Source organism: Phyllopteryx taeniolatus, chromosome 14 (assembly GCF_024500385.1).
Source record: "Phyllopteryx taeniolatus isolate TA_2022b chromosome 14, UOR_Ptae_1.2, whole genome shotgun sequence".
Lineage (NCBI taxonomy): Eukaryota > Metazoa > Chordata > Actinopteri > Syngnathiformes > Syngnathidae > Phyllopteryx > Phyllopteryx taeniolatus.
Window position 1 is genome coordinate 20,391,510 of NC_084515.1, and position 16,308 is coordinate 20,407,817.

The 16,308-nt window shown below is 43.3% G+C and overlaps 2 protein-coding genes and 1 pseudogene across 2 annotated transcripts; 2 read left to right on the forward strand and 1 right to left on the reverse strand.

The window, feature by feature from the left end:
• Window positions 1-533: 533 nt before the first annotated feature.
• Window positions 534-7,467, forward strand: LOC133488471 (ATP-dependent zinc metalloprotease YME1L1-like). Its single transcript, XM_061796348.1, has 18 exons — window positions 534-707; window positions 1,571-1,702; window positions 1,779-1,959; window positions 2,454-2,546; window positions 2,630-2,739; window positions 3,135-3,285; window positions 3,522-3,605; window positions 3,729-3,902; window positions 4,023-4,175; window positions 4,259-4,391; window positions 4,679-4,741; window positions 4,830-4,942; window positions 5,051-5,206; window positions 5,319-5,470; window positions 5,552-5,678; window positions 5,745-5,818; window positions 5,930-6,016; window positions 6,108-7,467. The coding sequence occupies exons 1-18, from the start codon at window positions 675-677 to the stop codon at window positions 6,249-6,251; spliced, it is 2,160 nt and encodes a 719-aa protein (XP_061652332.1). The 5' UTR covers window positions 534-674; the 3' UTR covers window positions 6,252-7,467.
• Window positions 7,468-7,525: 58 nt separating this feature from the next.
• On the reverse strand, window positions 7,526-9,094 carry LOC133489217 (patched domain-containing protein 3-like; annotated as a pseudogene).
• Window positions 9,095-10,356: 1,262 nt separating this feature from the next.
• LOC133489174 (ras-related protein Rab-18-like) lies at window positions 10,357-15,352 on the forward strand. Its single transcript, XM_061798007.1, has 7 exons — window positions 10,357-10,569; window positions 10,906-10,961; window positions 11,056-11,117; window positions 11,438-11,510; window positions 11,747-11,865; window positions 13,572-13,638; window positions 14,188-15,352. The coding sequence occupies exons 1-7, from the start codon at window positions 10,502-10,504 to the stop codon at window positions 14,361-14,363; spliced, it is 621 nt and encodes a 206-aa protein (XP_061653991.1). The 5' UTR covers window positions 10,357-10,501; the 3' UTR covers window positions 14,364-15,352.
• The last annotated feature ends 956 nt before the right edge of the window (window positions 15,353-16,308 follow it).

Genomic DNA, 16,308 nt, shown 5'->3' on the forward strand with positions numbered 1-16,308 from the left:
ATTTTACACTTTTAGGAACGGGAGTGGGAATGGTTCTCTGCCGGTCTTCAAAATAGATGATGGTTTATATTTGCTGCTCAATTACTCTACTTTGCCTTTTTTTTGTAGGCCAGCTACTGCTGCACAAATGCTGTTATGGGGGGAAACGATTAGACCACCATGTTTAGGTATATTACCTGAAGAATAGAATGAACGTGACAAAATATAGCAGATTCCATAATACTTGATGTCCTATTTTACATGCTTAAGCTTCATTGTATAGCAGTGATTACTATCAGGCAAATCGTAGAAAATGGCTAGATATCAGGCTCTTAAACTCTTTATTTTTGCTATTTTTTGTTGTCATGATATTTGTTCAAACAAGTGTACCTTCAGTTGTAAACGCTTAGGAGAAGAATATTATTTTCTGAGCCTTTATTGATTGTAATTCCAATAATAATCGTGTTCATCTATTGACGAATATGTGAAGACCTGAGGGGGAATAAAAAGCCATATGTCAAACTTGAAGGTAAAACCCCCCCCCCAAAAACCTTGCAGTAAAATAAGTGACGTCATATCCGGCTGTTCATGTTTCATGCTAGCTGTCGCGCTTGCACGCAAATTGTGAAAGTTCAAGAGACAGCAAGTGTGAAGAAAGCTCATTTGTCTGCTTTGGCGGTGATTGGTGGCCTAAAATGCTTTCCTTGTCGACGGCCGTTCAACCACAGGTAAGGAAACGAGCAGCTTTTCCCAAGTTGAACCTGTTAGCCAGCTAACCTTCACCGTAGCTTTCCATTTTTGTGCTGCGTAGTTGAATTCTCATTCAAAGCGCTTTATTCACATGATGAGAATATTGCTGCGATTGTGCGGTTTCGTGAGAGAAGCGAGATGAGCTAATGGCCTAAAGTACGCGAGCACAGTTGTCTTTCTGGTACACGCACGCGAACGCTCTGTCCTCACTAATAAAGCGACAACTTTGTCTTGCTAGTTTGTTTTTCCCAAAACCGTATGGCATTTCTGCACACTAGTAGAACGAAATCATGTCGTCGTGAGGCAAATCAACTAGTGCAAGTGTTTTGATGCTATTACAAGGGTCCAGGAGGCTGCTAGTGTGTGACACATGACTACTAGTCGAGCCTAGTATTGGTACTAGTGTGACACAGCGGTTGTAAGATTTTATTTCATATAATTAGGGCATAGTAGTGGTTTAAAATAAAATAAAAAGTTTCTACTCTGACATTCGTTCGACTAATGTGCCCTAATCGTTCTACTAGTGCGTGGAATTGTCTTACCAGTGTGGCCGAAGAGTGTACTAGTATATGGACGTTAAAATATCAAGGGTTTCAAATGTTCTTTCCATGTTAGCCCTAAAACCATTTTTTTTTGTCCGTCTGCCAGACAGAAGCGCAATTTATTTTATTTATTTATAATTTATTTCCTATTCGAACACATTCCCTGCCACTGACAGGCAGCTACTGTGTATACCGATTGTATCAAACCGGGAGGGTGAATGAGGAACCACTCTTGTGGAGTTGTTAGCTTTTCTTTTAATGGTCAAACATTCAACTTTCTTGTTTTCTTTGACTGGCAGGTGACTGTTCCCCTGAGTCAGCTCGTCAACGTCGTCCACTCGCTGAAGATCTCCGTTGGAAGCGGCGGCGCCGTCGGCAGGCCGAGAGCACCCCACGAGCACGCCTCTCAGTCGGAACCGCGTTACCCCGAGGTAAAACCGTACGCTTTTGGTCGGACGCTGACGTGTTGGTCAGTATGACATTTTTTGATGCAAGTGATGTGCGCAGCCCCTGTGGAACCTCCGGGACCTCGGCCTGTCAGACCTGGGAACACGGCAGCTCAATGACTTGGCGCTTCGGGTGTTACCACGTTTGAATTTACAGGACGCGCCGCCCGCTGTCGTCGCTAGTCGGACAATGTGGCGAACGTCCCACCTTTCCACGCACTCCTTTTTTGGAAACAAGCATGGTGAGTTTTCAATTGACTGATCACTGTTCACATTGTTCCACTTAAGAACAACATATTAGGGAATTATATATATATATTTTTTCAAATATGCAAATTCTACACTCAAAAATAAAAAACGAAATCCTTTGACTTTTCTTTATTTGAACATGTACTTTGCTGCACATGATCAAAATGTGTTAAACTAATATCTATGATTTATTTTTGAGGAAAAGAAGGGAAAATTGTTAGTTTACCACATTTTAATCGTGCGCAACTGAAAATGAAGTACTCCCCCCCCCCCCAAGTGTACTTTATTGTACTGTAATGTGTAAAGAAGAGTAAAAAAATTATTAAAAAATGTAAATATGGTAAATGATGTGTATCGCTACAAATCATAGAATTTGAGGTCTGTCAAACGACAAGCACACACATTTGAAGTTCACCTCCATTTCCAGAAGTTCTAGTCACAGAAAGGCCGTGTTATGTTACTAATCAGCACTTGTGCTTGTTGCGAGGCTTTCCCCATCTTGGAATGTCAGCCCCAGTTGATTCCAGGCAGAGGCCCTCTCCTCTTCAGTCAGTCTGCACAGAGCTGCAACACTGTTCAGGTGACACATCCTCATCAGTTGCTGCAGAATAGCACTGTTTAAAAGAAGGTAGCTATACCTGGTGAATTGTGTTATTTTCCAAGTGTGGATCCAGCACAGAGGCTTTAAAACATTAAGGCGCAAAACCAAAAGACTGCAGTCTGCTGTTGAGCGCCCAGTCGAACCAGAAGGTTTCCCTCCATCTTTCATGAAGGTAAAACGCTACTTAGATCTGTCTTCTTATGAATGATGGACTTTTACCTTTCCGCACCAACATATTCTCAATGACGTTACAATTGACAATGATGCAAACATTTTGCGCACGTTTGAAGCATGTCGTTCCGGGTTGAAATTATTCTCCAATAGAGTAATTCTTTCTGTGAGGGCACTCCCTGAAAATTGTCCTGGCATGTCTGCTGGAGGAAAAAAAAAAAAAAAAAAAAAAAAAAGTCAAATTAATTAACTGTGTTCCTAGTACTAATAGCAACCCTCTTCTCTATTATCTTCTCATTTAAGTTTCATTCCTGCATGTGAAGTCAACTTGCAGTATATGTAAGATCCAATAAATGTGTATAGTATTATTTATTTGTAAATGTTTAATTTTAATAGGGCTTCCTGACACGTGACAAGGGCATCGATATGGAAAGTCTTGACAGTCTGACGAAGATGGTGAACATTCCCGATGGACAGCAGGATGCTTTTAAGAGGGGCTTTGCGGATGGCTTTCTGAAAGCCCAAACCCTGACTCAACGCACACAAGGCAAGCTGCAACTGATGAATCACGTGAAATTCTTTTCTAGGCAGAATAGTCATTTTCATAGCCCGTTATCGAATTATCTGTTTGTGTGAAGCTGCGTTTCTGTGTAGGCGCGCGCGCGCACACACGATGTTTCGGTTCCTCGGATACTGTGTGACGGCCACAGCAGAATAATTGTCTGCGCCAATGTCACAGAAACCGTGTGGAAAGTTGATCTCTCTATGCATCCAACTGTTTAGACTCCCTGAGAAGGAATCGACTCATCTTGTTGGCCGTGCTTCTTGTTGGGCTCTATGGCATCTCCAAGATCCCCTTCATATCAGGTAAAGAGTCTCTCATTTTCAAACTCGTGCAACATATTAACCCTAAAAATATCCAATAAGTCAACTGAAATAAAATGACTACATGTCGTGCAGTGTGATTTTCAAACTTACCATTTTTCACAGTGCGGTTCCGAACCACAACAGGCCTAGACTCCTCAGTGGATCCTGTCCAGATGAAAAATGTGACCTTCGAGCATGTCAAGGGTGTCGAGGAAGCAAAAAATGAGCTGCAGGAAGTGGTAGAGTTTCTGAAGAACCCCCAGAAGTTCACGAACCTGGGTGGAAAACTGCCAAAAGGTCAGACAAAATCCATTGTCCATTATAATGGCTTCACAAGTCAGTGAATTGGGTGCTTGTGGATCATATCTGTATTTCCCTTCTTTTCCTTCCTTCATCTTTCCACATAATTCCCTCTAGGCGTCCTTCTGGTTGGCCCACCAGGGACTGGAAAGACTTTACTGGCCAGAGCGGTGGCGGGGGAAGCAGATGTTCCTTTCTATTATGCCTCAGGGTCTGAGTTCGATGAGATGTTTGTTGGAGTCGGAGCCAGCCGCATCAGGAATCTTTTCAGTATGTCTTCGTACTGAAGATGTTAAATTTCTTACGTCGTCATTCACACTCAACGGTTGACTCTTCCTATTGCGCTTGTCCAGGAGAGGCGAAAGGGAATGCTCCATGCGTCATCTTTATTGATGAACTGGACAGTGTGGGTGGGAAAAGGATTGAGTCTCCCATGCATCCTTACTCTCGACAAACCATCAACCAACTGCTTGCTGAGATGGATGGGTAATCGCTTGAATAGTCAAGTATTCATTTGAATGGCTGTCGTTTTTAAGAGGCAGTCTAAAACTGTGAAGCTTATATTCTGCTTCTTGCTAACTTGAATTCTTGGCTTCAGCAACTTGCGTCATAAAACTGGAATGATACGCATTGCTGTAGATGGTTGTCAGATTTGTTTGAAGGAAGAAGTAGCCAAAGATAAACATCTCGCATGAATTTACCATAGTGACCTAGTCGTGTAAAAAAAAAAAAAAAAAAAAAAAAAAAAATTCTATTTTCTTCTTATGTTGTAGGTTCAAACCCAATGAAGGAGTCATCATTATCGGCGCCACCAACTTCCCCGAGGCGTTAGATAAGTATGTTTGCAATCGATACAAAAACCTGTCGCCTGTCGAGGTCGAGCATAAAGGAACCATTTATAACCTGCCAAATGTCTTCTTTTAGTGCTCTGATCCGCCCGGGACGATTTGACATGCAGGTCACTGTCCCCAAACCAGATGTGAAAGGACGAACGGAGATTCTCAATTGGTACCTCAGAAAGATTAAAGTGGATACAGGTGTGAAATGAAAATCAGCAAGTCTTTGTATTACTTTACGCAGGCGCTGTCAGGGATCGAGCATCCTTGGAACGGTTTTGTAGCTTAACCAATGGAATTCTATTGCAGCCATCGAGGCCAAGATTATCGCACGCGGCACTGTGGGTTTTTCTGGCGCTGACTTGGAAAATCTGGTGAACCAGGCTGCCCTGAAGGCAGCAGTAGATGGTAAAGACATGGTCACCATGAAGGAGCTGGAGTTTGCCAAGGACAAAATCCTCATGGGTGAGTCCACTTATCGGGGGTCTACGACAAAGTAGAAGACAATGTGCCACATTTCTTGCCCGTGACACCATTGCTTGTTTGTCCTTCATTTCTCAACTTTTTATCCTTTAAGGCCCCGAGAGGAGGAGTGCTGAAATCGACAAGAAAAACAAGATCATCACAGCATACCATGAATCGGGCCACGCTATTGTGGCTTATTACACCAAAGACGCCATGCCCATCAACAAAGCCACTATCATGCCAAGGGGCCCCAGTCTGGGACATGTAGGAAAATACGCTTCAACAGTTATGTTCTGCATGAAAATAGCTCCGATTTCCTCGCCATCATCATCATCATGCTTGTAGGTGTCAATGCTGCCGGAGAACGATCGCTGGAGTGAGACGCGCTCTCAGTTGCTGGCTCAGATGGATGTCAGCATGGGCGGGCGAGTCGCAGAGGAGATCATATTTGGCCACGAGTTCATCACCACTGGTTAGAATAGCAATCAGAATACTGATAGACAAAGTTGCATCTTCATTGCTTTGTTTTCTTGTCAAGGAGCATCGAGTGACTTTGATAGTGCCACCAAGATTGCGAAGATGATGGTGACAAGATTTGGAATGTGTGAAAAGGTGAGCTGATTTGAAAGAAACACCCAAACGTGAAGGCTGTGCTATTGCCCGATTGTACATTTGTGATGCGTGTTCATGTGTTTTCATTTGTCCTCCTCATCTGAATCGCAGTTGGGTGTGATGACCTACAAGAACATGACAGAACAAAGTCCAGAGACTCAAGCAGCTGTGGAGCATGAAATCAGAGTTTTACTGAGGGTGTGTACTTTCTGTTTTAAGAAAGCTGATTCAAATCTGACCAGAATGTCCGACTACCTTTTCTAAATTGCCATCGTCGTCTTTTGACCAGGATTCTTACGAGCGAGCCAAAGTCCTCTTGAGGACTCATGCCAAAGAGCACAAGAACCTCGCTGATGCGCTGCTCTTGTATGAGACGCTGGATGCCAAAGAGATTCAGCTGGTCTTGGAGGGAAAGACCCTGGAGACCAGATGAAAGCCACCAGGGAAACACAAAGACGTGGGCCTGGTTTTGGTTTTCTAAGGGACTCCTCGGGGCTTGTGGAAACGAGATGTGAATCTACGTGTTAGAAAATCTTAGTGTGGTGTGATGTCCCATCTTGATTTCTGTTACTGTTACGTAATGTTATAATATCCCCACGTGAGTGCTTAAATGCTCATTTACTTCAAGGCTTTAAGTGTGCTCAATTTTAAACTCGTGCATTCAAAAAGTGTCTGCTGCATGTGCTTAGAGCTCCTCCTGGATACACTGAGTCATCGTGCTGGCGCAATAGTAAATAACGACATTTTCATGCTCAGGGCACTCAGTTGGCACATGAATGTAAATAAGTACGCACAACAATCATGAAAAGCTGCTGAGCATGTGATTATCTTGTAAATTATTGTTTAAGAATGACCTTATTTAAGTTCAGCTCCATGTGCATTTAACATTCGCATCGGGAGCCAATCCAGTTCTTGATTGGTACTGTACTTATTTCCTCGTTTTACCTTCGATGGCTTCATGTATGATTGGCTTAACATCAACTCAACAACTGTTTCTACTTTTTTTTTTTTTTCAATGAGGTGGCCTTTGGGGGAATGCACTGTGTGTATGGTTTGTCTTTTATGAAATCACATTTCATCACAGCACTTTTAAAATGCACACAAAGAATAGGTTGTGTGTCCAGATGGGACTTAAAAGTGCTGCTGAGTGGTAAGAAAAGCAACTGTGTATGTTTTTGTAGTCCGCTACACATCTTGAAAGTAATCAGTAGTTACTGGTAGCCTACTTGGAAAATGGCATTGTCAACCAAACTATCATGTAACCAATAACTTAATTGTGCTGCGTGGCAAAAGCAAGGCTTTGCTTGTTTTTGTTGTTTCAGTGAGTAGCAACCAATATTAGCACAATCTTTTTCTGCCCACTTTTAGCTTTTTACAAACGTGATTCATTTTGTGGGGTGCTGGTTAATCTGTCAATGTTTACTGTGATTGGCTGGCGACCAGTTGAGGGTGAACCGCGTGAGGAGAAGGGCTATGGAAATTGGATGGATGGAAATGTCCATTTTTGTTTTATTTGTCATTTTTCCCTTTAGTGTGGATGGTGCATTTGCTTCTGGGCTTTTGCCCATGATGAGCTGTATATAAGAGTGGGATCTAAGAAGAGAATTGTAAATAGATGTATGAAAAATAAAACATCCGTGTGCACACTGGTTTTGATTGATGGAATTGATGTGGCTACAAGAAATGACACACAAAAGCCCAGAAAGAAGAAAATGTGTTCTTGATGTATTTACTGTTTTTGCAGACATGAAAATACAAAATACTGAAAATGTATTTAACTTTCATACACACCAATTCCAGAAAATTGTTCGAAAAACAGGAATGAACATCAACCCAAATGTAATCACCAGGAACACAATCTTGAAGAAAGTTCTAAACACATAACTTGCAGACAAGGAGGTCACCGCCACCCCTAAAACAGTCGCCAAAGCTCCTTGCATGATTGGATAGCCTAAATGGGCCAAAGCGTGCGTGGCTTTCTCTTGGGGCCGGAGGCGAATGCGTAAGAAATATGTGCAGAGAAATTCACGGAGTAACCGACGCACATGTCCAGATTGACAGCCCACAGAGACATGAGGCCGGAAACACCGACGCTGACCGAGCAGACGGAGAACGCCACCCATACGGAACACAAGGCACTTGGGATCAGGAGGAATGAGACCAGCGGCGTGACCGACACAGCTACCAGGGTGCTTTGAATGGTGCTGTCGAAAATAACGGCGTATTGGTCCAAGTAAATGAAAGCCGGGTGGTACGCCACAAGCCCAACTGGGCACTCTTCTGCTCTTTGCCCGAGTCCGGCCATCATGTCCTTCGCTGAGGTTTTGTTCAGCGTCTGAATGAAAAATCGCGATGCCCCGAATCGTCCGGTTGATATCGAGACCGAATTCATTCTTCACTTGTACGAAACGGGATAGGTTGGATTGGAAAGCCTCTTGAGATCCTATGCTGAGATTGTTGAAAAAAAAAAAAGTGTTAAATGAATACTTCTTTGAAATGTCAGTCGAATGTGGGCATTATAAAGTTTGTCAAGATAAAACTCGAATGCAGCTTCCTGTTCTTTGGCTGTCATTAGGGTCGGTGGGTGTTCCCAATGATGTTTTGCTGGCTAGACGATTCATTTGCGAGCTAGTTGATGAAACCTTCCAACCACAGGTTGAGTTTGCTTTTGTCGTCCTCTTGTAAATAATAACGGAGCTGAATGGCTTTTGCACTTTCAACAAGTGAACTCTGCACCTTCAAATGTCCACCCCCCCTAAACTGAGGTGCAAGGGATCATCCCTCAAATGAGTGTGATGCCAAGGATAATGCAAGTTGACATTGTCTCTGTTGATAGCGTTGTATACGATGATTTCCAGAAGGTCGTTAGAGTAGCGGGATCCCATCACAAAAGACCATTCCGCTAATTCTGAAGTCCAGGTCCAAGATGTCCTGAAGCGTCTCCACTGTCAGAATATTCCTGTCACACACTGCGATAACTGATGCATCGTGGCCATTTGTGCGGAGTCTTAAAGGTGAAAACATGGACTCGTTTCCGGCAAACGTCTCTCGGATGTATTTCCTGTCCACCTTGGCTTGGCTGTCGAGAGAAGTAAACTGCTCTTCAATATTGTTGGACAGCCTCTCCTTGAGAAAATGAAACCCACTACCCGAACCTGCCGAGACAACAAGTGGGGCGATGAGGAACCACCGAGGATGTCGTCCAATAAAAGCGCCCATCATCCCAAAACATGTGCGTAAAGGTCTTTCTATGCAGTCCGTGTGGCATCTGGCCATTGCTGCTGACTTTGGTTCAACAGCTTACAAAAAACCTACAAACTACTACTTTTCCTGTTTGAGTTCTAACCTACAGTATTGGGTTGTGCAAACTCACTAGCACTTGTATTTATGGTGCAGCGGGCTATTTTTTGTTTGTTTGTTTTTAGGTGATAACAGTGTTGTACTCCTTTGAAATGAATAACAGTGGGAAAAGGTTTGGGGGCAGTTCAATCAAAGTGGGCGTTGGGGAGCGGCGGTAGGTGCAGTACGCCTCAGTGAGTCTGCTCAATGCTTGCTACTGTCGCCGCTTTGGCCCTCGGGTCTTTGCACTTCACTGCTCCATGTTTGGGCCTCTCGGACATTCGACCGGTGATTCTCCCAGTGTGTGACAATTAACATTGTGTTCAATTGTACCAAAAATATTGGAAGATTTGGAGATTCTCATTTTGTCTGTGTAAGTAAAATCTGTCAATCAGTAACATTAGATTGAATGCATAATCTTGTAATATCTTTTAGACCAGTGGTTATCAACACATTTTCCTACTGTTGCAAAGTCGTGACCTAATTCTAAAGAATAATAAAGCTTTTTTTTTTTTTTTTAAAAAGCCACTAAAGACAGATGTACAGCATGTTATATTTTTAAAAAACATTTCAAATTAGTTTGACATACCGCCAAAAGCATATTGCTAGCCATGACACCCACAGCAGCACTGTATTGGTTTACTGAGGAAGATTTCCTCTTGCTTACCAAATATGTATCATGTGGAAACTTGGTATGCATCTGTACAGTACCCCCCCCCCACCCCCCCTCCCAAAAAAAAAAACTGAATATGAATACATGTAATTTTTAACTAGCTATCCGCGACCCCTCTAAAATGGGTCCGTGACACACCAGTTGAGAATCGCTGCTTTAGACCAACTGTGATGATATGTTCATTTTTTTTTTTTTTTTACACGTTTCTCAAAATCCCTCCAAAATTTAAATGACACAGGGCAGATACAGACCAAATGTGTAATTGTCTCTGACTCAATCCTACAAAAGGTGCATTTAGTATCCAAGGCACTGAACCTGGAAATTGTGCTATTGCAAACTGTTGGTATTTCTGAAGTATTTCAATTGAAGTTCTCTTACTTTACTCGAAATGCTGAACTGGAAGGGGCATAATTATGTTTTGCGCCAATTAATCTCATCTAATTGTGAATTCCAGAAGAATGTTTCTGTGGGGGAATCGGGGACCGTTGCGTGTGATCGACGTTTATCGGTGACGTCAGAGGCAAACGTTGGGCGGAAGTTACGCACGCTGTCTTCAGACTGTCAAAAGATCCACAGCGGAATTGAGAAATTGCCAAACAAAAGACAAGCACACCGTACATTGTTTTTAAAAGCGTAGCAGTTCGCCTGACTAACTAGCGTTTTATCGGACTATGGATGACGACGTGCTGACAACTCTGAAACTTTTGATAATAGGCGAAAGTGGAGTGGGGAAGTCCAGGTTTGTTGTGGCCTCAGCTAGCTTGTTAGCTTAGCCTGTTAAGTCTGTTGACATTAGTTTATTAGCGGCTGTTTCGACATACACGTACTGATACTATTATATTATTCTTTTTCATTTAACTTGGCCAAAAGTGTGGTTGAGGTATAATAAGATCCAAACATATATTTTGTCATTTTTATTATTATTGTTTTTATTAAATATAAACTGCGGGTTTATTTTAGCTGATGGTCCTCATGGTTACCCACAACCAACATGTTGGAACGCCACCTGTTACATAAGACATTTAAAGGGTTTAGTACGTTGTCTTCATATTACCTGTATTTCCTTTACTGACAGTCTTCTTCTGAGATTTACAGAAGACACATTTGATCCAGAGCAGTCAGCGACAATAGGTAAACTTCACTCACGTTTTCCATGTTTATAAGTTAACATTTCGGATTCGTCTAAAGCCCTCTTTTTATGCCTGTTTCACGCCGAACGATTAAGGTGTGGATTTCAAAGTGAAGACACTAGCCATAGATGGAAATAGAGCAAAACTCGCCATATGGGTAAGACGGATCGTTATGTTGTCATCTTTTTATTTAAATGTAACCTCATGAAAAACATGATGCTACGCAACATCTGTCCACTGGGTGGCGACATCGGACAGTACTGTACACATTAATGGAGCAAAACTTTCATCACTTAGAGATGGAATATTCTTGATAGGATTTTTTTTTTTTAACATCAGACCGTATACCTTAGAATGTCACTACTCCCCCTTTTTATTTTGCAGCGAGAGACTCTTATCTTGCTACAATATGAATAATACTACTATACAGAGGATGGTGTGTACCTGTCTTTTTCTTATCTTGCCCTCTTCCCAAAGGACACAGCTGGACAAGAAAGGTTTCGAACGCTAACACCCAGCTACTATCGCGGTGCCCAGGGAGTCATACTTGGTAAGTACTTTTTTTTTTTTGTTATCCCACTCAAGCAATCCCTATGCCTTATTTGTTTAATAGCATTTTGTTGATGTTGAATCCTTTTTGCATAACAGGACTGTTATACTGTTATACTGTTATACTGTCACTCTTATTATATATACATTTTAATGTTGGAAAGTTCAGGACGTGTCCAAATTTAATGTCATGGATTGGCTGTCTGTTTCTATTGATTATTTCTTTTGGTTTGACAGTATATGACGTTACAAAGCGCGACACCTTCACAAGGCTGGAAAACTGGCTGAATGAACTGGAAACCTACACAACTCGCAATGATATTGTCAAAATGCTTGTCGGCAACAAGATTGATAGGGTGAGTGTAAAGATGAACTTCCACATTTGGCTTGTGTGTAAGCATGATGTTAGGACACTTCTACTTCGAAATATGGAAGCATATTTATTCAGGACATTTCACCTTGACGTCACATGGACTTCCGGGTGGCAAAAGCCGGAGCTGTCGCCGATGGCACCACTAGTAAACAAAGCCTTACATCTCATTTGACCAAGATAGAGCAATTGAAAAAAAGAGTAAATGGCTAGAATAAGATTTTAGCCTTCTTCTTTATCACCATAGTTTGAATTTGTGAAGTGTCAGTCAAAAAGACATCCACTTGATTTATGGTGTAGTAGCTTTTTATTGTCAGCCCTCAGTATACTGTATGAGGAGCATAGAGCGGGCCAAAATTATGAATAATCATTATTGAATCTGAGATTTGACTTCCCGACAGACCCTCCTCTCCAGCACCCCTGAATTGACCTTACCAGGGAGGCTGAGGAGTGTGATTCCCCCTGTAGTTGGGACACACCCTTCTGTCCCCCTTCGTAAAAAGGGGGACCACTACCCAAGTCTGCCAATCCAGAGGCACTGTCCCCGATGTCCACGCGATGTTGCAGAGGCGTGTCAACCAGGACAGCCCCACAACATCCAGAGCCTTGAGGAACTCCAGGCGAATCTCATCCTCCCCCCGGAGCCTTGCCACCGAGGAGCTTTTGAACCACCTCGGTGACCTCAACCCCAGAGATAGGAAAGCCCACCTCAGAGAACCCAGACTCTGCTTCCTCATGGGAAGGGGTGTCGGTGGCATTGAGGAGGTCTTCGAAGTATTCTCCCCACCAATTCACAACGTCCCGAGTCGAGGTCAGCAGCGCCCCATCCGCACTATACAGAGTGTTGATGCTGCACTGCTTCCCCCACCTGGGACGCCGGATGATGGACCAGAATTTCCTCAAAGCCGTCCGGAGAAGTCTTTCTCCGTGGCCTCACCGAACTCCTCCCACTCTTCCCAGTTTTTGCTTCAGCGACCACCGAAGCTGCATTCCGCTTGGCCAGCCGGTACCCATCAGCTGCCTCAGGAGTCCCGCAGGCCAAACAGGACCGATAGGACTCCATCTTCCCCCACCATCGGAGCCAACTCACCACCAGGCGGTGATCGGTTGACAGCTCCGCCCCTCTCTTCACCCGAGTGTCCAAGATATGCGGCCGCAAGTCCGATGGCACGACCGCAAAGTCGACCATCGAACTGCGACCTAGGGTGTCCTGGTGCCAAGTGCACGTGTGGACACCCTTATGCTTGAACATGGTGTTCGTTATGGACAATCCGTGGTGAGCACAGAAGTCCAATAAAAGAACACCGCTCGGGTTCTGATCGAGGGGCGGGGGGGGGGCCTCCCACAGGTGGTGAGCCCATGGGAGGACAATACAAAACGAAACCATAAAAACATCCATTAATGAAAAGAATGAAAGAGGTCTGGAGTCTCCCTTCACAAATTGTGTATAAATGTTGCGACCACAGCCTCCTCACTCGCACGTTCCACTGGATTCATTTAGATTTTTTGGGGAGGAAAAAAACCCCCACAAAAAACCCCTACCCCTTTCAAGGTATATTTGGTTCAGGTCAGCGGTAGTCAGTCACTTTTCTGCCACCCGGAAGCATCCTGGCGCCTTTTGTTCACAAGCAGATAGTGTTTAAAAAATGTAGCTTCAGGCAATTATGTGGATCGCTTGTGTTTGGTTTCTAGGATGACCCTGAAGTGGATCGAAATGAAGGCCTGCAGTTTGCGAGAAAACACTCAATGCTTTTTATCGGTAAGTGTTCGTTTTGGAGTTCAGGAATAGATCTGCAGGCCTGTCTAATTGTGTCCGTTGGAAAAGGCTCGATATATCGCTCAGCAAGTCGTGCTCTTGATTTGTGTTTCTGGCCTGATTTGTGCTGCTTTGACCTTTAGCTTGGATGCAGCCTCGCCAGATCATTTGCATTATGATTAGCATTTCAATGTTTTTTTTCTTTTCTTCTTTAAATACATGTCTGCACGCGTTCCCGAATTCCTAATTCTCATATCCAAACTTGGCCTCTGTGGGAAATTAGGTTAACTTTGCTTTGGAGTTTCCATTTTAGTGCGGCAACATTAATGAGTGACTGTGGCCCAGCCAGGCAAGAATATGTTGTTGATTTGATCCGCCGCATGTCTCTTGCTTCCTAAATTGAGTCATCATGTCTCGTTTTTAACCATTCCTTAAATGTCATTTTCATTAAAACCTGCTCATTGAAGGAATAGTTTCCCTGGTTTTGTCATTAAAGGCTTACGTAGATTGTTTTGTTTTGATTTCTCGGTAACCTCCTTCCTTTTTGTTCAGAGGCAAGTGCAAAGACCAAAGATGGCGTCCAGTGTGCCTTTGAGGAGCTTGTGGAGAAGATCCTCCAAACTCCAGGGCTTTGGGAGAGCGAAGGCCAGGGCCAGACGCTGCGGCTGGCGAAGCAGGAGCAAGGCGGCGCCGGCAGGGCGTGCGGAGGATACTGCTCCATTCCTTGAAAGTGCACAAAACAAACAAACAAAAAAGGACTGCAGTCCAGAACCAACAACTAGATAAATCACCTGAGTTGGTAAGATAGAGGGCAGGGGTGGACTCTTTGCACATGACACTTGTTTTTGTTTCACTCAATGGATCTGGTAAACGTAGCCTTTGGGACCCGAAAGCATAGTTAAAGATGAACGTACGCCAGCGGGTGTGGAACACGCGTGGTCGCGCTACACGACGGCGAATGTGGCAGCGTAGCCGATCATTTGAACCGATGTTTCGGTGACGTCGCCCATCCTCGCGTGTGCGTAGCTGCACCTTGTCCGGGGTTGGATAACCTTCATTTCACCTCTGGCCATGAAAAGCTTTCATCTTTTCCATAACACTGTGCATACATACATACACACCTTTTACTGTTAACTCAGTTAATGTTCATTTAATGGCCTTATCCATGAGATTATTAATATCAGAATGCATTGATTTTCCCCCCTTCTTTTGTATAGTATCGAATCCTCAGACTAGTTAATCATCTTGGTCTTACAAAAAATTTTGTGTGCAACTGTATTGTTAGTTGTGCAATATGGACCTTACGATACAAGACATGTATTGAAACAATGGCATTCAACTGCTTTATTACAAATGCTTAGCTTACTATTTTCTTATTTATCATTTCACCAAGTAGATTCAATCATTATTGAATTAGATTGGACTTTTTTTTGTGTGTGTGATGTGGTCCACATTAGTCTTCCAGGTGACGGGTTCGGACACGATGGAAGATCATTCCCAAGCGCTTTGTTGTTCTGCTGTGTAAACATTTGTCAACTTTGTTTTCATTTATCCCAAAACCTTTCGGGGAATGTCGCCGTCTGCATCGTAGTTTGAAAAGCAAGCATGTCACAATGAATCCTGCCTTAACAAAGGTTGACATTCGCTGTAGTGTTGCAGTGTTGTCAAGATTGTACTGTTTCAAACAGAAATAAATGGCAGTCATGCTCCACTATTATTTAGTTGTCATGTACTTTCCATTTGCTCTCAAGGCCCACCTAATGACGAGCAGGTGGGCTGCCGTTCCACAGTCAACTCGCTTGAATTGATGAGTACACGTCTGCGAATGTTCTTCGTACAAAATGTAAAAAAAAAAAAAAAAGTAGGTTGTGAGTGGAAAAGATCCTGCTAATGATGTTTAGTCAAGTAACTGCGGTGGTTGATGTGTGATTTCCAGCTGATGTTTGCCGTCAAGATGTGCTCGCATGCACTCGAGGAGCACGCAGCGTAGCGAGCGTTTCTTCCTCCTCCATTGTCATCAGCCGTGGCAGCGTCTTATTGTTGGCCGGCGTCACGTAGTAGCATCAAGCATCAGGTAGTAGGCAGAAAAAGGTTGGAGAATAAGGTCCGGACGACTGCTGCAGACCAAACAGCTACCAGCCCTAAGTCAAGGAATTTGGGTGTGATGCTTCCTTAGAACAACAGCGTTGCTCTCGAGCAAGGCACTTAAACTCCTCAGCCCCCTCAATCTACCTCTGTTTTGGATGCATGTCTATGTGCACTGATTGTTTACTTGTATGCTGGATGCATGCAGAGCACCCGTGTCAAACTCAAGGACCGGGGGCCTGAGCCGACTCGCTGTATCATTTCACATGGCCCGTGTAAGCAAATCACGTGAGTTTACTTCATGTTCTTCTCAACCAAAATTTCAAGTTGTCTTCACTTTTTACAACGTTGATATATAGCAAGCATTGTAGGATGACTGGGACAATATTTAGGCACAAAAAAAAAAAAGAATCATTTGAAAACAAGGGCATATGAAAACCGAGGTTTCACTTTATGCGCCATAATACCATGAGGCGATTATACATTTATATGGTTCCACATTTGTAACACACTACAATGTGGCCTGCAACAAAAATGGATTTGACACCCCTGATGTAGAGAAATGAAAAGGTGTTATTTTCTAAATCA